The sequence below is a fragment of the Melospiza melodia genome, chromosome 10, assembly GCF_035770615.1.
Source record: "Melospiza melodia melodia isolate bMelMel2 chromosome 10, bMelMel2.pri, whole genome shotgun sequence".
NCBI lineage: Eukaryota > Metazoa > Chordata > Aves > Passeriformes > Passerellidae > Melospiza > Melospiza melodia.
The window spans coordinates 24,624,856-24,648,484 of record NC_086203.1 but is presented as its reverse complement, the minus strand read 5'-3'; the positions used below and the strand labels follow the sequence as shown (position 1 = coordinate 24,648,484).

The 23,629-nt window shown below is 49.3% G+C and overlaps 1 protein-coding gene across 3 annotated transcripts in view; it reads left to right on the top strand.

The window, feature by feature from the left end:
• PRICKLE2 (prickle planar cell polarity protein 2) overlaps window positions 1-20,501 on the top strand; it is a 102,670-nt gene extending 82,169 nt beyond the window's left edge. For all 3 annotated transcript variants that reach the window (XM_063164935.1, XM_063164937.1, XM_063164936.1), the window contains 5 exons: window positions 1,325-1,462; window positions 2,122-2,325; window positions 3,963-4,149; window positions 6,734-7,597; window positions 17,832-20,501. In XM_063164935.1, coding sequence (XP_063021005.1) covers window positions 1,325-1,462; window positions 2,122-2,325; window positions 3,963-4,149; window positions 6,734-7,597; window positions 17,832-18,700 — 2,262 coding nt within the window. In that variant the 3' untranslated portion in view covers window positions 18,701-20,501. The remainder of the gene's footprint in view (window positions 1-1,324; window positions 1,463-2,121; window positions 2,326-3,962; window positions 4,150-6,733; window positions 7,598-17,831) is intronic.
• The last annotated feature ends 3,128 nt before the right edge of the window (window positions 20,502-23,629 follow it).

Sequence of the window (23,629 nt, the reverse complement as noted above, 5' to 3'; positions counted from 1 at the left end):
TTCCCAGGTGCTGCTTCCGACTCACCTTGGAGTGGGAGTGAGTGTGCTAAGGAGGGGCTTTCTGGGCTGAGCTCATGAGCTGGGAGAGCCTGCAAGGCCACAGGTTGAGTCAAAACCAGTCAGAGCAAAATAAACCTTCTTACGTCTCGCAGGAATGATGTGAGGCAGCAAAAAGGGTCTGGTCTGTGACGTCCTGATCTCACCAGTGAGAACACTGGCTTTTGGTAACCCGCAAAATTTCCCTGTGTAAACAAAAAAATTTATTTTCATGCTACTTTCTGAAGAAGCCGCTCTGGGAAATACATGCAGGTAACTTGTTTGATCTCAGTCAGATTTTAACAACTTCGCCTGCGTGTGGCTGGGTGCCATGGGCACAGTACTGTCAGCATGGGGGGAGCTCCAGGCACAAAGGGATTTCTTCCTGTACACCCTTGGGTCCCAACCTGCCTGCCTGCTTCCCTGGCAGCTGCTGGAAACCCACAGCCTCTGACAGCCAAAAAACATAAGAATAAATACACACAAATGCTGCTACTGCAACCTGTTTTCCTGCAAGTTGGACTTGCAGGTCTGTGTGTATTTTCTGCAAATTGCAAATTTTGCATCCGGTTTCCCTTCATGCTCAGTTTTGCTCCTTTTAACATTGTGTTGCTGGTTGCTCATGTGTATAACCCTGCTCAGCTCCATGAGCCTGCTCTCCCAAATAACGGAGGGTGGATTGGGCACTGGTGCTACATTTGACCTCCCTGGCTCTTCAGTTGTATTCCCCATTGAAATGCAACCAGCCAAGAGCTAAGCCTGCAGGATGGAAATAGCCAGGAAAACCTCAGAGTTTTATAAGCTTCAGGGAAATTACATCATTCATTGTTTGTATCCTTTTATTTTACTTATTTCCTTATTACCTTGCAATGCAGAGGTTTTGCAAATGAGCAGGCTTGATCCTGTGCTGGAAAAATAGTTCACAAGTCACTGGAACTCTGTCTTTTGTGCAAAGAAAAGGGCCTGTGCTGTAGAAATGCCAATGGAATATTATGAAGGCCTCTGCCACAGGAAGCTGATGGAGAAAGCAGGAAAACCCATCGTCCATTTGCTGGTCTGGGTGGGTCTCTGAGAACCCAACTTTTAAGACTTTTCTACAAGTTGAGCACCCAAAGAGCAGCAATTCTCCTGCCCCTTTTGTCTCATCTCAGCCCCAGATATCTGAATCCTGTTGTTTCTCCAGCCTCCCCACAGCCGAGGCAGAGGTTTGCAGGGCCCATGGCACAGTGCCTCACTGGGTGGTGAGCCAGGGACACCCCAGGCACTGAGCATCACTTGTGTTTTTTAGGTTCGCTATTGCAACTCATTGGATGAGGAGGAGAAGAGGGAGCTCAAACTCTTCAGCAACCAGAGGAAGAGGGAAAACTTAGGGAGAGGCAATGTTCGGCCATTCCCTGTAACCATGACAGGAGCCATCTGTGAGCAGGTGGGTAGTGGCTGATGAACTGGGACCTGCATCCCCCAAGTTAAGTGAAACATGTCTCCTCTGAAGGCAGGCTGAGAGATTTGGGGCTGTTCACCCTGGAGAAGAGAAGGTTCTGGGGTGCTTTAAAAACCTTTCCAGTACCTAAAGGAATTACATGAGAGCTGAACAGGGACTTTTTACAAGTGCATATATTGATAGAGGGGATGGCTTTAAACTGACAGGGGGCACGTTTAGATCAGATGTTAGAAAGAAATCCTTTCCTGTGAGGGTGTTGAGGCACTGGCACAGGTTGCCTAGGGAAGTTGCAGCTACTTCATCCCTGGGAGTGTTCAGGCCAGATTGGATGAGGTTTTGAGGAACCTGGTCTAGTGGAATATGTCCCTGACCATGGCAGGGGGATTGGAACTGGGTGATCTTCAGGTTCCTTCCAAGTCACACCATTCCATGATTTAATGACACTCACGAAACAAGCACCTGCCTGTGGCCCTGCCAGGTGTGAGTGCTGTGGTCTGTCATGGAACCTTTCATCATATCTGACATGGAGTTGGCAGTTCATCTCCTGGCATTATGCAGGGCAGTGATTGTGAGATCCTCCTGTTGGTGATGGGTGGCAGTGGGGTCACCCACACTCCTCCATTAATCCCTGGCTTTTCTGACAGTGTGGTGGCCAGATCAATGGAGGGGACATGGCTGTCTTCGCCTCACGAGCGGGACACGGCGTCTGCTGGCACCCTCCCTGCTTCATCTGCAGTGTGTGCAACGAGCTGCTGGTCGACCTGATCTACTTCTACCAGGATGGGAAGATCTACTGTGGCAGGCACCACGCCGAGTGCCTCAAGCCCCGCTGTGCCGCATGTGATGAGGTAAAGGCAGCGTCTGCCATGGGCACTGCTGCCCGCTGGGCTGGCACAGGAGGATTGGGTGGCATTTCCCCTCCATCCCTGACTTTTTCATGAGGCATACACACCAAACTGTGTGGCATGGCATGGCTTTGCCAAGGGTTTGAGCAAGCTTTTCCTGAGGTTTCAAATATTCTTAGTTGCAGTCTGCCTAGTACTGTTATGAGTTAGAGCCTCATCTACACGCAGGAAGCTGGGGGATTTCCATGAGTGTTTCCAGTAGAAGCACAGCTCCTTCTCTTTGTGATTTTAGCCCAGCTGGGTGTGGTGATCTTCCCTTCTCCTCCATTTCCCCAGAAGAAGCCCCTGATGGGATGAGTGCTGTATTTCTTACAAGTCAGTCATGTCTGAGTACACGCCGAGCTGAAATAGGCTTTGAGAGAGGCGATTAACAGGCTACAGGAAGCTGAACAAATAGAATACAAAACTGAGATAGAAAACCGTACAGAGTCGCCTCTGAGCACTTCTCAAGTGTCAATCTCTGTTTAAAGGGCTGGTGAAGGAAATTGCTCTGGTTTTTAAAGTTATGAAAACCATAGTGTGGAAAACCGTATGTACTATAAAATACCACGTCCCATCCTTGTAAGCATGTAATAGTAAATATCCAAGGCTATATGCACTTCAAATATAAAGAGCATTGATGTATGTGTCCAATTAAATTTGTAGTGTTACCAGTGGAAGACATCCCTAACCATTCAACTGGCTCTATTTCTTTGTAGCTTAGGCAGGGTAATTTCTTTTTCATGTATTTTTTATCCCTGCAAATTCTCGCTTAATTCTTTCATTCAGCTCATTCTTCAGCATATTTTTCTTCCCCTAAAACATCAAGTACTAATTGTGGGAAACAGTAATTCAGGGTTAGGAGGATCTGCAAGGGAAAAGCTTTTGGTGTACCCTGTGCCAGCACAGAGAGCCAGGGAGCAGATCTGGGGCTCCTGGTTCCCTTGGCTTTGGGAGTTGAGAATGGGTGGGGATGAGAAGAAGCCACAGCAAAAAAGCATCTGCTGAAGACATTTTAGATGGCTGCTTCTCCAACTCATCCTTAACAGCACTCTATGCCCCAGTTTCCCCACTGGTATAATGACTGCAATCATCTTTACAGACACCCCAGCTGGGGTAGCAAGATGAGGAACCAAGGTACCTCCATTTTTTCTCCTCTAGAGAGCTGCCACTTTTCCTTGTGTTTTTCTCATCCTTTGTGGTCAGGTCCCTGTTTCAGAGATGAGTTAATGTGTTCCAGTAAGCAGCTGCTCTGTTCTTCAGAAGTCCAGCAGATCGATAGGTTGTGTATAAGTGTGTTTATTACCCTGATCGACCTCTCTGTTTGATGGGTGAGCTCACGAGCACATTACTGCAGCTCTGCCTTAACACTTTGTAGTCTGGGCACTTACAGGCTTCGGAGGAATTTGCATTTTAATGGATTTTCCTAAGAAATGATGGGTGCTCCTGCCATAAACCAAACTATGGGAGTTTCTCATGCAGGACTGGGGGAGTTAGCTGTAAAATTTAGAGGGTGCAGGGCAGGAACCACAAAGGTTGGTGTCTACGTGCCGGATCCCTTTTCTGACCATCTCCTCTCCACGCTTGTGTTTCCTGCCCAGATCATTTTTGCAGACGAGTGCACCGAGGCCGAGGGGCGGCACTGGCACATGAAGCATTTCTGCTGCTTCGAGTGTGAGACGGTTCTGGGCGGGCAGCGCTACATCATGAAGGACGGGCGGCCCTACTGCTGCAGCTGCTTCGAGTCCCTGTACGCCGAGTACTGCGACACCTGCGCCCAGCACATCGGTACGGACAGGGGGCACGGCCAGCAGCTCCTGCATTACAGCACCGTGGGGCTGCGGGCAGGGCTGTGTCACTCTGGTGCATAGCTACACAGGATAGCACAGAGTAACACAGGAACAGGCAGGAGGCAGTGTTGGAGAAAGTGCAAAAAAGGATTTGTTCAAGAGAACCATGCGGTTTTTATAGAGTGATACGATAGATTCTGTTTGATTGGCTAGCTAACAAAAACATCTTCCTCATACACCATCCTTGAGAAGAGCAGAAAGATGAAGTAGAAAAACACCACCTGCAGATTGTTTATACTTAACAAGTTATCACATCCTTACAGCTCCCTAAAAATTCTCACAAGCTGCTGTGAGAAACGCTTGCCATTTCTGTCTCTCTGTCCCATGGCATCCACAGGACTGTGCGTGGCTGGGGCAACCAAATGTGCTTATGCCTCTCTCTCATCCCACCAAGGAGGTAACAAGGTGATTTATTTGGTTAAACCGCTGTTTATCCCTTTTTGTAGTCACAGAGGCGAGGGTTATCAGAGGGCAACTTCAGGAGCAATGGCAGCTAGTGAAAGCTTTCTCTGGCATAATAAAATTTCACTGGCATGTTTTTTTCCCTTTAAATCTCATTTTCCTGTAAACAGCCTGGCTCTTCAACTCAGGTTTTTCTCATCCAAGCTTGGCAAAGGATCACATGATTTGATGAGCTACTGTCAGAAAAGATGCTTGTTCATTAGGCATCATTATTGTTTCTGGGCCTTTTTCAATCAACTTGCAGATAGATGTTCTCAGAGAGAAAGAAATAATGGATCAGGGTCAATTTATGTTTCTAGAACAGTGATTTAAAATGCACTTCAGTCAAGGGGCTAGATGTGCCCAAGCTGGATGGGCTGGGAAGCCCCTTGTTGCTCTCCCCAGCTCCCTTTGCCACTTGGCTGAGCACAGAGAGCACACAGACAGCCCTTCCTTTGTCCATGGAGGTGAGCTGTTCAAATACTTCATATGCTGCAGAAGAAAGAAAACCAAATATTTTCCTGCTGTGCAGCAGCCAGATGGCACAGGGAGGGGAAACAGGGTTTTCAGTGAAGCACTTGGAGGATGCATCTACTGTGACCTGCAGCACATCCTTCCCACAAGCTCAGCTGCAGAAAGGTGAAGAAGCAGCTGGTAATGTTTCTTGCATGGTCCCTTCTCTTGTGCTTCCCCCATCTGCTGTCCTTCACTCCAGCTGGCCTGCTGGAGCCTGCTGACTGTCAGATTTTCAGTCAAATGTCTGGTTTGGTGCATATTTGCACATTTCTAGCAGAGGAGGGACTGCAACCATTTTGCTGCAAGTCTCTCATAGTACTGAACTGAGCACTGTGCTGACAGGCTACATAAATCAGGGGTAAGCATGTGATAAAGCCTTGTAAGGCTTGGATTGGGTAGGTGAGGATGGAGCATGGAGGCTGCACTCCTTCCTCTGCAAGATGGCTTTGGGCAGTGGAAAAGGAGCTGATAAAATCCCACCCAACATCTTGTCTCTCTTCAGCCCACAAGTGTAGCACTCCCATCTGTATAAAAGCATTTTGCTCGCTATAAGGAGAGGAAGAAACCGATTCTACTAAACCTAATTGAGCTTGGAATAAAGCAGACCATTAACATAGTGTTCATTTATAAGTTACCTGGCAGCACTGGGCCCACAGGGGGTGAGCAGGCACGTGCTGTGCACATGTGGTGTGACACCCATGTGCCAGCCAGCCCACACTGTGTGGCAGTTCCTCAGGGAATGGGGGCTTTGGCCAGGAACAGCAGCTCAAACAAGTGTGCAAATGTTGTAACTGAAACCTCTGGAGCTTTGCTCACAGCCCTGACAGAGAGCCCTGTGCAGATGTTGCTCCCTGGGGTTTGGCTGGAGGGAGACAGACTGTCTGTGTCAATTCCTTTACTGAACCCAAGGCGGGCCTGGTGAAGCAACCCAGGAAATGTGGCTGGGTGCAAGGCAAGGGTGTGTGCTTGACCCCTGGGGCCAGCTCTTTTGAAGCCAAAACAAAGTTAGGATGGGACCACAGTAGCAGCAAGGGACAGGGGTGTCATCTGTTCTGTTGCATACTTAACCAAGGCAGAACAAATTCCTCATTATGGTTTAGCTGGAGGCTTTTTTTTTTTTTCTTTTTTTTAATAAGCAGCATATTGCTTTTACTTCAAGGACTTTATGGAGAACTTCTTGCATTCCTTTGCTTTATGATCGGAAATATCCCCATTTAATAGAAAATAGCTTGAGGCATGGTTCTGCTGCCTTTCCCAACCCTGAGTAACTCCCAAGCAAAGGCATGGAATTAGAATTGGAAGGAATTAAAAATGGGATTAACTTCATGCATCAGAGAAATCCTGAAAAGGGGCTTTCAAGAGTGAGGCTGAGTGCATGTCACTCATAGGGGATCATAGGATAGTTTGGGTTGGAAGGGACCTTAAAGGTCATCTCATTCCAACCACCCACCATCAGCAGGGACACTTTCCACTAGGCCAGACTGCTCAGAAGCCCATCCAGCCTGACCTTGATGCAGGTGTTGGTGCAGTGCTAGATGACCCTGACACTGTGATCTCCTCCCAAGGTATTGACCAGGGCCAGATGACGTACGACGGCCAGCACTGGCACGCCACCGAGACCTGCTTCTGCTGTGCCCAGTGCAAGAAGTCACTGCTGGGACGGCCCTTCCTGCCCAAGCAGGGCCAGATCTTCTGCTCCAGGGCCTGCAGCATTGGTGATGACCCCAACGGCTCCGACTCCTCCGACTCGGCTTTCCAGAGCGCGCGGGCCAAGGAGTCGCGGCGCAGCGCCAAGATCGGCAAGAACAAGGGCAAGGGCGAGGAGGGGGCACGCAGCCCCTGCAACCAGCTGCAGGTCACCTCCAACCGCCTCTCCACCGACGTGGACCCGCTGTCCCTGCAGATGGATCTGCTGAGCCTGGCCAGCCAGACACCCAGCCTCAACAGGGACCACCTGTGGAGGAGCCGGGATGAGCTCTATCACTACGGGGGCAAAATGGAGCAAAGCCAGTCTCAAACCCCCTTGCAGCTTCTCAGCCAGTGCAACATAAGAACCTCCTACAACCCCACCCAGGTCCCAGGCTCGCAGTCGGATTTATGGGCAAAACACTTCAGCAACCAAAAGAGGAGCTCCTCGTTGGCCATGAAGAGCCACGGTGGCAGCTTCATCCAGGACTGCAGAGAGGACTACTACTCGGGGAGGCTCCGCTCGCAGGAGAGCTACAGTGACATGTCCAACCAGAGCTTCCCAGAGACCAGAGGAAGTGTCAAAGTCCCCAAGTATGAAGAGGAAGAGGAGGGTGGGATGCCAGCGTCGCAGTGCCGCACCCGTCACCCCATCAATGCCCTCAAGTTCACAGAGGACCTGACGCCCACCGAGCAGACTCCCCGCGGCTCCATGGAGTCCCTGGCGCTGTCCAATGCCACAGGTATGCCCCCCCAATCCCACAGGTATGTCACCCCTGCTCCTGCCACCCTGAGACCACCCCAGCACACCCTCCATGCAATTGAATCCCTTGTGTCCTGGTGTCTTCCCAGGATGAGGGTAACCAAGCCTGGGCATCACTGCTCAGTGACACAGCCTTGTCTGCCAGGTCCTGATAAGCCTGACAGTTCCTTTCCATTTGCTTGTTTACAAAAGCTTGTTTTATAAAGCTTGCAGAGCTTTATAGATGGCTGGCCTTTTCTGTGCAGCTCAAAACAAATGTTTTCAAACCCTTTAATCCTCCCTTTTGTGAAGAGAGGGGGAAAATCAAGGCCAACTGCTAACGCAGAGGCAGATTCCAGCTTTCAGCACTTGAAGGGGTGCTGTCAGCTGCCCTTGCAGGCTAAAAATATTTTTAAATGCCTTGAAATAGGCCCAGTTAACCCCTTTTGAATGTTATGCAGTCCTCAAGCACGTGACTAGTTAAAAGAAATTCCTCCCCCTCTATGCACAGCTTTAATTCCTCTTCCCCAACCCCTTGGTAGAAACTGCAGGGAAAAGCCAGGCAAGATGTTTGTCCCATCAGGCTGAGCTTGTTTCTCACGAGCACATCCCAGGGTCATATTTCTCAGTCCTCTCACCCTAAACATGTTTGTGTTTCACTCGTGGCTGCAGGGATGGGTGTGTGTGTGTGTGCACAGGCTCTGGTCTGCAGCTGGGGCCGGGCAGGCTCTGTCCTCCTGCAGCCTGCTCTGCTTCGCTCGCCCACCACAGCTCCCACGTCCCTCAGCACAGAAAAGAGAACACTGAGCCTGGTTTGCTCTGGTTTTCTCACCAGAGAAGCTGCCTTGCTTTTTCTTTGCAGCTCCCCTGGCTTTTCTCTGTTCCAGCCAATCATTGCTTGGATTTGGGCAGGTCCTGCATCTGAACCCCTGCAAAATGGAGCCCTTCTGCCTTATTGCTGGCAGGGAGTGGCCTGTGGGGTGTTTGTGCCTGGTCCTGAGGATCCCCCACAGGTTGCTGGCAGTGGGTGGTGAGGATTGCCAAGCCCACAGAGAGCTGAGCCCCCCTGAATCCCAGTTCTGGGCTCTGCCCTGCCTGGATGGACAGGTTTGCTCTGCTATGCCCGTGACTCCTCATCTGGGGTTTGGTGTGTTTGTTTAGGGAAGCTGCCAGCCCCATGCCAAGATGTGAAGTGATCTCTGTTTCAGCAGGATCTCCCTATCCAGCAAGTGGAAAAACAGGGGGGTAGAGGAGAAGCTAATGAGCTGGGAAGGATTTTTGCTTAAATAGTCTCAGATATACACAGAGGAAAAATAGATGTGAAATGGCGAGGGAATTGGGAATTGCTCTCCAAAACAGGGTTTTCCTGAGCAAAGCTCCACATTTCCAAAGCCTTTTGTGTTCCTGAAAACTTGTGTTGTGTAAACCCCATCAGTACAAAGAGTCTTGAGCAACACCAAGCTTGGATGAGCAATCCCTGAGCAGTGGGGAGGTTGTTGCGTGCTTTGGAGCTGAAGTGTAACATATTATTGGGGATATAGGTCAAGACACAGAAAACATGGCAGGGCCTCCATATCAAAATGAAAATCATTCTGCTTTTCATTTTAGAAACCCCTTTTAAAATGCTGGGAGGGAGACCTCCCAAAGGCATCTGTCCACCATACAGAGCCAGAGTCTGAGTTTCCTCAGGGGCAGTGACTGTCTCCATGGCTTGCTGTGTTCCTGCTTTCTGGAGCAGATGTTCAGCGTGATGGGGCTTGCAGTCAGTGTTCATAGTTCCTCTGCAGAGTGAGGTGATAACATTTTTATTAATGTGTAAGGTTCTAATAATTTTCCTTGCTCTGGGAGCTGGCTCAGCTGAGCTAGGGGCACTGCAGCAGCAGGCAGCTCCCCCAGGGCCGTGTCTGCAATTATGGAGAACACAATTATCATCCCATTTAATTGGCAGTGTTTTGGGGACAGGGAGATTTGGTGACCTGGATGAGGTCTGTGAGAGAGCAGGTTTTTGGTCAAGTGATGTCAGGGCACAGCACTCCCCTGCCTTTCTTTTCCCATCCCTGCACTCGCTGCTGTGGCTGATCCAGCTCTCCACAGAGCTCCCCCCAACCACAGCCTGGGGGTCTGGCTCACCCCATATCCTGCAGTCCTGCTTTGCCAGAACCTCCCAGGCATCCACATACAGAGTCCCTTTGAGCTACCAATGCTGCAGAGTTGCTCCACCTTTCACTTTGAAATAATTAACACTGCATGCATCTCAGGTTTATGGCATCACTGAAAACAGTCTGTTTTTTGTAGGGAGCTGAAGGGCAAACAGTCCCTGACCTGGAGAGCACATGGTAAATGCTGGTACCTCCCTGGCAGCAGATTTTGCTGTGATGTTTCTACTAGGGCTGAACTGCTAATTAGCCAGAGACAGTCAGCAATGCAGATAACTCAGATACTCAGATAGCTCAGGGCTGTGCAGCACTAATCCCTGTCCTGTGGCCGGAAGGCTGCCTGCCGTGAGCAGATGTTGCTCCCTGTAATATTTCAGGGTCAGCCGTTGTGTGGGTCAAGATCTACGTGACCCCAATCTCCTGCAAGACCCCAGGTTTCTACCTTACCAAAGGGCTCCATTTAATCACTTTAAAGCCAATTCCCCATGGGTTAGTAAAGAGGTGAGACACCGTGTTAATCCTGGGCACGTGCTCTTACAGCGCTGGGTCACAGTGCTCTGCTGTCACCGTGGGCAGTGCTGCAACAGCAGACATGTGAGTGGCAGAGGTGGCTGTGACCCTGCTTCTGCTCTGTGTTGGGGTTGGAATTAGGTGGGAGTGTCTCTGCTGTCCTCTGGTTTGTGCTTGTGTAATTGCCACAAATGCCGATGGGATTTAAGCACATCCAGTGGCAAAGGGCAGTGTCTCCTGCTGGTGGAGGGCATCTCCCCTTCCATGGTTCTGTTTCAAAATCCCTATTCTGCCATCAGCTGAAGGCTACAACAGACTCCAGTCTGTTACAGCTTTTTAGAGACTGCATCCTGCACTACATGGCCATTAGATGGAGAAGCAAAAAGGAAATAGTATTTCTCAGCCTGTTTTCTAAGAGAGAGCTCATTTTTGCTGATTTTCTTTTATATTATCTTTTGGGGCGTTTGGGTTGTTGGGTTTTTTTAATGGCAGGAAGAACAAAACCAGTGGATCCTGTAGCAATGTTTGCCTTGTAGCTTCCTGCATTAAGCAGTTGGGACAATGCTAAAATGGAATTTGTCCAGGAAGGTTTGCTCATGATGAGAAGCCTGATCCTACCAGAGGTTAATCACTTCCCAAAAGATACTTGGCCCATCAGCCCTGCTCCCTGTGTTTGTGTCTCCCTCCAGAAAGGTTTTGCACTCGCTGCATGTGCCTGGCAGTGGAATTGGAAATCAGGAGCTGAACTCTGTTGATTCCAAGCAGTTATTTCCACAAAACGACAGCTGGTCAAGTAGCCCATTTAAGAAAGTACCTGCAGGGTAAATGTTGTTGTCTGGGAACAGTCCCTTTGTGTGCTGCTTACAGACAGCAGGAGCCTTTGGGAGGTAGAAGTCATATTGAATGGTGACACTGCTGCATGCAAAAGGAGAAACAGATTTTAAAGATTCCTTGAGAAAATGAGTTTGGGTGGGGGGAGCATCTGTCACAGGCATAAATCCAGTTTAAAAATATGTTAAACTGGTGCTATTACAGGGTGGAATGTGATTTCATTTGTATGGCACACACTGTGCTTGTCATCATGTGTTGTGTGATGCCCAAAGGCCCCAAATAGTTTGTTTTTCCAGGACTAGACAGCTGTGATATAACCAGAAAGCAGAGAGAGCAGGGCTGATCCCTGCCTGTCTGAGCTGCAGAGTGACAGAACAGCATTACCTCCCTCCAGTCCCTTTCCTTCCTCTGCCTGCACAGGAGTTAAAAGCTGCAGGGCAGGTGAGGGTAGGAACAAACCCTGAATTAGGCCAGGGTTGTATTTTCTGGAGAGACATTAATTAACCCAGCCTGTCCTGCACTGGGGGCTTGGGAGCAGCTCCTGAACACCCTCAGGGATGGCCGTGAAGGGGTGAGGGCAGTGAGCAGCTCAGGGATGGCAGGGAGGGTCTGGATGCTGATCTCCCCCCCTCAGTGCTCCTCTCTCCCCTGGGCTGCCCCAAGTGCTCCAGCTGAGTTATGCAATGCAGAAAGTAACACATTTGGCTGTTCCTGAGTTTTTCTGTGAAAAAGGAGGCTCCCAGCTCTCCACCATGTTCTTATCACTCTCTTTCTCCCAGACACAGCCAGCACAAAACTGCTTCCAAGTCGGAAGATCAGATCCCTGGGGGGAATTTTTGCAATTTTGAGGCACAGGTATAACATTTCCTAATTCAAAACAGATAATTTCAAAACTGATGTGAAGATAAAGGTTTTCCACCCCAAAGGCCCAGTGCTAAATTACTGTAAAACTGTCAGGAACATTTCTTTTCCCCTTCACTTACCTTTTGCCACTCAGCAATGGGAGGTGTGGTGTGCCTGCTCTGGGGGCCACCCTCTTGCATGTCTTCACCCCTTCAGTGTCACACCTGGACAGTGCAGAGCAGGTGGGGTAATGCAAACCAGGGGGACAACCAAAGTGGACTCTGGAAGATGTTACTGGGGGAAGCAACATCACCAGCATGACTTATTGGCCATCAGCTGGGGAGGATGCAGGAGATGGGAGTGCTGGTAAAGGAGCTATGTGGGGCTTCTAGGTTAAAATCCAACTCTTTTCCAAGCAGTAAGGGACTTCTTCCACCCAGGTGGAAAGGACTGGTTGGGTGGGAAATACCCAATAACATCCTTGGTCACACATGGGGACATACTGTAGGAGACTGGTGGGACTGTGACCCACTTAGTGAGGGCTGTGCCTTCCCCCAGATTGTTTATTTTCCATGATTTCCAGTTACATGAAGGTTCTGCTTTATTTCTGCATGCCCTGAGGTCGTTCAGAAGTGAGACGGAGCTGAGCTATAAACAAAGCTCTGTGCAGGCTGTTTTCTTCTTAAATTTCTTTTTAGTTCTACAGATTGACCTTGAAATAAACCCTGTTTGAGGGGTGGTGAGGATGCCTGCTGCTGTGTGAGAGAGAAGGCTCTGAAATAGGGGGCTGGACACAAGAGATACTGTGATGTATCCTCCTGTGCATCTATAGCTGCATTTAAACCCTGGCTGTTGGGGCTGGGTGCTGGGTTTTGGTGCTGGCAGGCACCTCTGTGGTGAGAGCTGTGATGCACAGATGTGTGTGTCTGCTGTGATAAATGTTAAGGCAAGAAGCAAGCGTCAGCACAGCCCTTGTTGTTTGCCACATCCTTTGTCAGGATATTTTGCATTCCCTGGCTGGTGCTCTCCTGCAGTGGGATGCTGGCTCACCCTGTGTTAGCACAGCTTCACGGGGAGTTTGATTTAATGGGGGCTGGGAGCTGCTTCCCCTCGTGGGGGGCTCCATTGCCAGCCTCACACCCAGCCCACACACTCTCTGGGGCCTCTGTGCTGTCATCTGCTGAGTGCTTTAATAATTCATAATGCAGCTTGCAGCCCCCATTTAGCACAGCTCACAGTGGGGCTGGAGCACTCTGAGTGCTGTGTTGTGGCAAGGTTGTTGAGGTGATGTTCTCCAGGGGTGTCTTTGTGCTGTGGCTTTGCTTGTTCAGGTGTTCATTCCCTTGGCAGTGTCTGTGGGATAAACATGGTTCTCAGGAGGGGTGGGGACAGACTTCAGAGAGGATGGTGCAGGGTGTTCTTAGAGAGCCTGAATGTTTCCCAGGAACCTGCTTGGTTTTCTTGGTGCTGCAGCAAGCTCCACTTCTATACTGAGCACCCACAGCCGAGCTGCAGCTTTCCCTTGTGCCCATTGGAAAAGCCTGTGTTTCCATGGCTCCAGGGTGAAATATTGAGCCTGGCAGCCCCATGCAGTGGAGAGCAGCAGCAGAAAAACCTGCTGTGTCTGTGTGTGCTGTGGTGCTGGCACCAGTGACATCTCTTCCAGTGCATGAGCGTCTGGGGCAGCCAGCAGTGGGTGTGCTCAGTCTCAGAGCATCATGCAGAAGTAAATTTTGGTGGGGTCAGCATGTTATACCTGGGTTTTTACCCTTGGAATGATCTTGGGGATGTGGTAACAGCCATCCCACACCACGGGCCAGAGCAGGGCTCCTGCTCCCTTGGATGACCCTGGGAAACAGAATCTCACATTTCTTCATTAGGAGAAAGTCAGGGCTGCATGGTGGGGTCTCATCTTGTGTGCTCTTCCAGACTGCAGCTCTCTTGGGTTATTAGCTGTGTGCCCAGATTAAACACTTCATTGAGCAGGAGCTGCTGCAGCTGCACATAAAAACTGGCAGCTCAAGAAGATGGGGCCTCATGGATGGGTGTAGCTCTGGAATGGCAAATGGCCTCAGGACACAGGGGTTGGTGCCACCTTCACCATCCAGGGCAGTGTGGGACCAGCAATCTGGAGACACCCTGCATTTGCCTGGGCACTTTGGGTGCCAGGGACACCCTCCAGTGCCAGAGCCTGCCCCAGTCACCTTCTGTTGTGATTACACAGCAAGAGTTTTCTTCTTCTCCAGTTTAAAACTTTCGTTGCAGGAGTCAGCAGACCTGGAGAATAATGTGTTCCCTCCTCTTTGCAAGCATTTTTTTCTGCCTTTGAAGGTTGTTACTGTATCCCCTTCAGCTTTCTCACCTCTAGACTAAACAACCTCTGCTCTTTAAAACTTTATTCCCAGGTCATGTTTTCTAGATGAATTTTTTTTTTTGACAAATGGTTATTGCTATCCCCTGATCTCACTGCGGTCAGACTGGAGCACTTTTGGCTTGTTCCCACTCTGCCTCCTGAGGTCTTGTAGCTCCACAGAGAGCCATAGAAAGGGACATTTTGAGACTTTAGAAAGACTAATCTGGACCTAGCCCTGCTCATGATGCCTTGGTATAAATGTAAAATTCAGCCTGGAGACACCTTTGTGTTCTGCAAGGATTGTAGATTGCATTCTGGACCTGCACACTATAAGAGCCATGCAGAGCTCTCAGTGCCTTCAGCTGGAAAAGCACAGCTTTGCTCCTGAGCAAGTGGAATAAATCCTTCACTTGTCACCATGAGCAGCTAAAATAAAGTTTCCCTCTCCAGCTGCACAGCTTGCTGGGTCATTTCCAAGTGTGGCTCCCAAAAAAAGGCTTGTGCATGTGCAGCCTGCCCAGTCTACCTGGGAAGACACATTTTGCCCTCAGCATAGAGCTTTTTCCACTCTGTCATGTGGAGAGATGAAGCCTTTGGATGTTGGACTGGCTTTGCATCAGAGCCTCCTGAGCACAGGCTCCATCACACCCCAAGTTCTGTGTGCTGGCAATGGTGATGGGCATTTTCAGTGCTGGATTCCTCTTACAATCAGCATTTTCCCAGCAAATCAAGATCTCAGAATGTTTGTGCTTAATTATAATCAAGCTGTCTGAATGACCAGCCAGAAACATCCCCATGACTGATTAAACCTTGCACTCCGAGCATGAGCCATTCACGTGGTCACAGAATCCTTGTCTGAACTCACTGCCCAATGCTGCCTTCTAAGGGGGAGAGACTAAAGCACTCATGGTTGTTTGCTGGAGGTGTTTTGGGGCTGCAGACCCCTGTCCTGCACAACTTAACCAGTGAAGCTCTGGCTCTGCCCTTCCCAAGCCTGGAGTACCTCGTTTATCACAGCTTGCTTTACTCTACACAAAAGGAAACAGGTTTCCCTCCTGGTTGTCCTGCTTGATCTTGGCCACTGCATTCCTGTCCGTGATGTGAAGGATGCAGATATGTCTTGTTTAATTTGAAAATACTGTTTCAGTCTTGCCATGTCTCCAGAGCCTGTGCCCAGACACTCATTCTGTTCTTGCTGGATGCAGGAGCACAGGAGGGAGATGGCTGTGAGGGGCACCTGAGACCCACAGGTACCATCTGATATGGCTGGTGCTGGAAGCAAAGCTCACGCCACACCCCTGTGAGTGAGGCAAGGTCAGCCCCTCGTTAATGATGCTGCCAGAATCCAAGTGTTGCTGCCCCAGCAGCATCCCGTGGTGTTGGAGCTGTATTTCTGCTGTATTTCTGCACAGCGCTGCTGTTGCTCACTCTTACTGCAGAGCTGCACCGGCTCCTTAATGAAGTGCTGCATAAATGTCACCGAGGGCTCATTTTCCTTGGTGTCAGCTGTTGTGTGACAGATGTGATTAAGGCCACATTGGGCTGTCACCAGCCATGATTCTCATTGTGATCAGCTCTGCCGGCAGTCCCGCTGCTGCTCCGGCTTTTCAGGAATCTTTGCGCATGTTCCCAAGTTGCTTCTCCCTCGCCAGGGGCTGCTGGGCTCCTCCACAGTGGCACAGGAGGGGACATGGGGATGTGACAGATGCCTCCACTGGGTTCACAGGCAGAAAATTGCAGCTCCAGCGAGGAGAAACATTATGGGTGTGTGGAGTGTGGGAGGGCAGTTCTTCAAAGGGGAGGGGAAGCCCATCCACAGGGCTTTTTCCAAAGGGCATTGGGTGGGGTTGGGCTTGCTCACTCAGTGTGACTTAGGGAGGAAAAAAGAAAGCATTAAGTTGACTTGTGTATCCTTTTAAAAAAAAACATGACTTTCCCTTGTTTTTACCCAGCCTATCCCTCTTCCTGTAGCCTTCAGGGATCCTTCACTTTACCTTCCTCTGTAATCATAAACTCCAAAAGCATTCTCATTAACAACAGAAAAGCAAAGAAGCTGGAACTCAGGGAGCAAAACCAAACCATGTGAGGGCCAGTAATGGCTAAAGCTCTCCCTGATGCCACCGAAAGCAGGATTTGGAAAACTCTGCCCAGCTTTGCAAGATCTGTTGATCTTTTCAAGGCTGAGCCCGAGGAAACCCTAAAGCAGCTCATGAATGGGGTTAGTGACAGCAACCCTTGTTCTTGTTCAGGTTTAGCAGCAGCAGCTAATGCAAAAGGAGCCAAGCTCTTGATGAAATGCAAACAGCTTTTGTTAAGGGAAAAAAGGCTTTATTCTTGAATTGTGGGCTGGGTTGTTATTTTTTATAATTAATTTACAAAGTCATAAATTGTTGGTGATTGCATAAAGGCTGTGTGTCATGTTGGAAATTCTGCTGACGGTGCTGTGTTGGGTCTGCACTGGGATGTTGTGGGAGAAGGGATGGAGAGAAGGGTGCCAAAGCAAACATTCCACGTTTGATTTGGGATGGAACAGATTTTCATTGAAATAACTTGCGAAACATCTTGTCCTGAGCGTGCAATGCAGCCAGTGCCTGCTGCCAGTTGTCAAGCCAACAGGGAGACAGTCAGAAACTAGTCAGGAAACACCCATGAAACAGGCCAAGGACCAGGGCACTGTGGGATGCATTGAGTGTCTTGTTGACAGGCAGGTGCTGAGCAGACACCCCACTTCTTCCCTGCTGCCAGGTGAAGGCTTCCTGGGCTGAAGGAAAGCACTTTGCAGGAGCCCAGGGCTCGTTGGCACATTGGAGAGATCTAATGGGTCACCTTCCCAAGCAGGGCAGCCCATCAAGGTGGAGCTCACGTTTCTGGCTCCTGCCCATGCACAACTCCCTGGATATCTGCAGGGACAGTCTGGCCCTCCCACTGTCCTGCTGCTCACAGGGAGCTCCAGCAGACCCTCTGGTGCTTGGGTGTTTCCTTGCTTCCTGGGAAACCCAACTGCAATTTTGGTCTCTCCACGACTGTCATTCAGGGGACCTGTGAGGTGCAGCACAGTGAGAACCCTGAATTCAGTCAGTGGCTGCGTTTTCATCTGCCACTGACATTGTTTAGTCCTCCAAAATGTGTTGTCATTGCAGAAGGTGTGAGTGCTGGATCATGGCACCCTAGTTAGCTCGGCATGCAGGAGGCCTCAGGTTACCTCTGACACGTGATTTCTCCCTGGCATCGTTGGTTATTCCTATCAAGTCGCAGACAGTGCAGACATATGGGAAAGGAAGTCGTGAAAAGCAGCTTGGAGTCCAACTCAAAACACCTTAAATGGGTGTGATTTCCCCAAAGGAGGAACTGCTCTTTAAAAAAAAAATTAAAGTCCTCCTCTTAAAAAGGGCGCTTCAGGACAGGATCAATACCACTGAGTTACTTTTTATGGCAAAAGTCTTGGGCCAAAACCAGCCTCCACCCTGCATCTTAGCTGACAGAAAATTCTCTTTCTTAACTTCTTCTTTTATTATTTTTCCCTTTACCCTTTTCCTGCCAAGGCCTCTCAGCAGACGGCGGAGCCAAGCGCCAGGAGCACCTCTCCAGGTTCTCCATGCCTGACCTGAGCAAAGACTCGGGCATGAACGTCTCGGAGAAGATGAGCAACATGGGCACGCTGAACTCCTCCATGCAGTTCCGCAGCGCCGAGTCCGTGCGCAGCCTGCTGTCGGCGCAGCAGTACCAGGACATGGAGCCCACCCTGCACGACCTCGCCAGCCCCCTGGGCTACCAGGAGCGGCCGTCGCACGGGCGGATGCACCAGAGCTTCGACTACGGCAGCGGGGTGCCCGGGGGCCAGCTGGGCCCGCAGGAGATCCCCCGGCACGCGCCCATGAGCGAGCGCACGCGCCGCAGAACCGTGCTCCGCGACGACGAGCGGCACTACCGCCCGCACCGGCCCCGGCGCTCGCGGCGCTCCCGCTCCGACAACGCCCTGCACCTGGCCAGCGAGCAGAGCTACCGCCTCAAGGAGAGACCCTCGCTGCGCGCCAGGGACGACTACGACCCCTTCGTGCACCAGAGGAGCTGCAGGGAGACCGTGGAGCAGGGTCCCTACAGGGATGTCTACGGCCACTGTCCCCGGACGGTGTCGGATCTCGCCTTGCAGAACCACTTGGGCGAGAGGTGGGGGCCCTACTTCGCCGAGTACGACTGGTGCTCCACCTGCTCCTCCTCTTCGGAGTCCGACAACGAGGGCTATTTCCTCGGGGAGCCCATCCCGCAGCCCGCCCGCCTCCGGTACGTGACCAGCGAGGAGCTGCTGCACAAGTACGGCTCCTACAGCATGCCCAAGTCCTCCACGGTGGGGGCCAGGGGACAGTTGCACAGCAGGAAAAGACAGAAGAGCAAGAACTGCATCATATCCTAATGGAATCCTCGCCAGGCACCTTGGGAGAATGTAAATTAACTCACGATCTTGCACTGTTTTAGATCATGTAAGTGCTTTTATTGTAACAAAAAAAAAGGCCCGAAGAGTAGGGATTTGTTAAGGAGGTTGTAGACTGGCTTCTATAAATAGTCATAATCCTGGGCACAGTGAATATATTTTGCACATCTTACTTTGGAGATAAAAATTTTAAAAGTTCACTTTAGCCTGCAATATTTACCCAGTAGTTTCTCTTCCTTCTCCCAGATACTGCCAGCCCCTTGAGCTCTGTTTGTCCGTATGTTTTGATTGCCACTGTTGACTCTCAGCATCAGTTGTTTGCTGGTAGCTTTTGCTTTCCACCACATTTTTGTTTTCCATTAGCCATGTTGGTAGGTGATTTGTCTCTTGGACAGTGTGGGAGCCTAAGTTATTTCCATGATTGTTGTAAATGCGATGTAAATGAGAGTTTGGAGAAAATATTTTTGTATTTTGTAATATCAGAGGAATTTCTATATCTTAGGAGTCACTGGGAAAACGCATGCACGTTCAGAATTGTTTTCAGTCAGAGCTAACCAAACAATACTTTGGAACCCCCTTTCCATTTCATCATCACTTAAGTTTATCAGTGAGAGTCTGAGTTTTCATTGGTTTTGAGGGTTTTATTTGTTTTAACCCATTTTTTCTGTTTATTTGTTTTGGTCCTGGTCAATAAACAGAATGTTTTTTGATTCATTAAATCTTGACAAGCCTCAGTGGCATTTTGAAGCCTGTGATTTGCAGGTACACTCCATCAGTCAGATACAGGAACCCCTGACAGCTGCAAAAGGGCCTTTTTTTTAATTATTACTATTATTAAATAGGAAAGACCAGAACTACCAAATGTCTGCAACATTGTAAATTACCAAAGCTGGAGAAGGAATTTCACACCTCTGTAGAGAACGCTGAAGTTACTAAACATTGAACTATTATTTGGAGTAAATAAAGTGTAAATGGTGCAATTGTGTGATGTCAGCATGACGTTGTTTTGAATATAGACTTGTCTTATGGTGCTCTAGTCTCCTGGGTTAACTGCTGTTCATTACCAAGTGGAAGTCTCAGTATTGCCTCCTGCCTACGACATATGAGAACACCTGCAAACTGCTCCCCACGGCCCCTCCTGCCTGGCAAGCTGCCCTGGCCCCTCTGGGGCTCTTTGTGGCCAGGGTTTGTCCCCTGGGGGCTCAGCCCAGCCCCTGCCATGGCAGAGGGCCCCTGCATGGGGCTCAGCTGTGTTGTATTCTGGTGGATGTGAGTTTGTTCTCTGTGTGCTTTAATCCATTGGGGTTCTGCCATCCCAGCTGCAAGCCAAGGCCAGGTTGTCCCAGTGCTTCCCATAAAGGAGCAAGTTTGCAAAAGGGGCTCTTGGCCCCCAGAGCACCTGTGGGGTTAAGCTAAGGCTGGGCTTTGAGCCACAGCAGGGCTGAGAGCTCAAGCAGCTGCATTGCCCTGGCCCATGTGCTGCTGGCACCTCAGGGTGTCCCTCCCTGCACCCTGGGAACGTGGATCCCACTGCAGGGGTGGCACTGGCAGCCCTGGGCACACACAGGGACACCCCCATGCCTACTCAAAGCAGCAGATGCAGAAAAATCTAGAAGATGGATGTCTTCATACCACAGACTATTGCTAGGAATTTTTTTGTTGTTTGTAAAGGACAATGTGATAATTATTATTCCTTTAAAAAAAAAAAAAAAAAAGAAATGATACTTAAATATATTTAAAAAATGTTTTTTCCAGTTGGAATAAATGGAAATATTCATCCAAAGGGAAGAGTCTTGTGTACGTTTTTTGCTCTTAAGGAGTGTTGGTTAATCATGAGTAGAAAACTTGATTTTTACTAAGCTGATCTTTAAATAAAAGCACAAAAACCAGCTCAGCTCAATCGTTGGCTTGGTTTTGGTGGGCAGGGAAAGCTGGTGGAGGAGCTTCTCCTGCACACCACACACCTTCCCCAGGGTTGGTGACCTGGTGTTGTAACCTGGACCCATTATTTGTTGTTAAAAAAGCCACATCACAGATTCATTAAGGTTGGGAAAAAACTCTAAAATCATTGAGCAAGAACAACCCAACACCACCATGTTCACCGCTCAAAGATACTCCCAAGAGCCAAATCCACACATTTTGAAGTCTTCACCTGGTAAAAGCCAGCACAGCTCAGCTGAAATCCCTGCTGGGCCTCTGGCATACTGGGGGAGACTATCAACCTAAAATGTATAAATAAATGTATAAATAACAGCCTTTTCTCAGGAGTTCACAGATCTTTCCATGTTTTCCAAAACAGACCTGTTAAGCTGGATAGGGGTATTGCTTACAGCAACCAATATGCACTGTAACTACAGGTTATTCTATAATATATAATTAATATGTACAGTTTAATTCATTGTCAGTGATTAAAAGCACAACAAATGTCTGTCAGCTCTGGTACAGCTGAGCTGCTCTTGTGCAGCAGGAGCTTGGGTAGCTCAGCAAATGGTAAAAAACTCATCCCAGCCTTTCCCCTTTCCCTGCTTGCTGCCTCTCCCCAGGGGTAACAGAACAGGTTTAGAGACTCCAGGCAGCAGAATTGCAGCACTCTGCACAGGCAGTTTTTCTGCTAAAATCCCAGGCACAGTGCCTCTGTTCACACAATGATTTTGATGGTCGAAGCAACTCTTAAAAATTTGGTTCTCACTGCAGAGCATCTCTGCATCCCTGCAATGCACCCCAGTTTTAATGCAGTGCTGGAATTGGAACAGAGGGCAGCAACAGGAGAAGTCTCTCAGGTGATGTTCCCCTCTGATGGACCCTTCACCAGCACCACAGAAAAGTGGCAGATCACATTTTCTAGGAGAGTCAGAGTTGGTATAAATTTCAGCAATAAATGCAAATGCAGCTTCCAAACCCTTGTGATTTTTCATATGGGCTCCAGAAGTCCAGTACACTTTGAGGCACGTGATTGAAAAAGAAAAAAGAAGTTGGTTTTTTTTTTCTGCTTAGCCCAGTTGGAGTATGATTAACCATTTCTGACAAACCCACTGAGCTTGAGGGATGGAGCTACAAGTCTGTAAAATCTTGCTCCATTGCCATCTGGCCCTGCTGATTCCCCTCTCTGTGCCTGCTGCCCCTGGAAGCGGGGCCCGTGTGCTGACGTTGCTTTTGCGTCTCCAGAGCTGCTGAAGGTGACCCCACCTGAAGCTCAGGGTGAGTGTCAGTGGCTCCCAGCTCCCCTGGGCTCACCTGCAGTGTCCCTGCTTTGGCCAAGCTGGAGGTTTGTTACTGGGCTCCTCCAGACAGCTGAGCTGCCAGAGCCGGCCTGGCACACTGTCACTGTCACTTACAAAAATAATTCAATCTGATTGCTACGGGCTATTGCTACCACAAGTTTCTTCTGGAAAATCTCTCTTTTTCCCCCTTTTTTTTCTCCAGAAAGTCCTTGGCAAAACCCAGCCAGTGTTACCGTGGGATGGGCTGGTGTTAACCTCTATTGCAAGGCTCAGGTTTGCATCACATGCTTGGCCATGACTCGTGATGGTGGGAGCACAGCATCCTTCACATCCATGTTCCCCAGCAGGCATGGGGGGCTCTCTAAGGTCCCTGCAACACCTGAAACACCCCAGCATGACAACATGTTGGCCCAAAAACCCCTAGAGCTGTGCAGGGAAGCTTCTAGCTCACCTAAGGCTTGTTTTTCAGGAAGCCAAAGGCCACATAGCCTTGAACCTGGGAGACACATCATAATGAAATGAAGAAAGCCTCTGCAGAAAGATCAGAAGTGTAAAGTTAGAAATATTCAGCAGCACTTTGTCTGGAAATTATCATCCACAGATAATCCCACATTTGCTAAAGGCCCAAGTGACTCTGGCATAGCCCAAGGCACTCAGTGGCTTTGAAAACCTAGTTGCTTATGAAGGAAGGGACAGCATTGCTGAGTGGAGGGTTAATAAATTACCTCAGCTTGGCAAAGACCAACTGCTCCTGAGAAACAGACACATTTACCCTCACAATTCAATACGCCAAAAATCCATGCCTGTGCAGTAGGGGGTTGGCAGCACCCACCTGGCACTGCTGCTGTGCCCCCTCCCCAGCTCTCACCTTGTCTGGGCTCCTGGGCTTTGAACTGCCCTGATATCTGATGAACTTTGCTCTTTCAGACTAAAAAAAGCTCCCAGCTCCTTGCATTTACATACAATTGTGCTATTCTTGAAATCTAGGCTGTCCTCGTTCTCCTGAAGATTATCTGCCACCTATTAGATGGCCATCCTCCATGTCCAGAAAAGCTCATTAACTTAGAGCAATTCCAGAGGATTTTATTTTTAAGATTATCCTTTTTTTCTTTTTTTTTATGCAATACACTTTTAACCTAGATCCTTAAAACTATTTAGGAATTCAGATCCGGTTTGAGTACAAAGGGGAGTCACTGGAGAGCTGGGGCCCCTTTCCAAAAGCATCCACGAGTTTGTCTGAATCTCTGAGGAGGGAAGAAAAATTTAAAAGTTCAAATGATTTGAATTTGCTGCCTCTGCTCATCAACAATGGACTCCAGTGTTGTGCTCTGTGTTAAAACATCAGCTCCATCTGCAACCAGGCTGCATCCTCACTGGGAGGACAGAGGAAGCCAGGTCACAGGCTTTGCCACCTATGGGACACTGGCCCTTAGGTCAGGGACCAAAGGCAGCTCCACCTTTCTGCTTCTTCACTTCTTGTTAACACTCAGCAAATTACCAGTTTCCTTGTTCTAGGCAAACCCAGTCAGTTGCTAAAGCATTCTCAGGAGAGTTTTCCCCTTGTAAAAGCAAATATTTATATCTGCTGTGCTCTTAGAGGCTCTGGATATGATCAACTCTTAAGGCAAGATTTAGCTGAAAGAGATGATTTATTAAAATGGATAAACAAAGCCCTGTGAAGCAAGTTAAT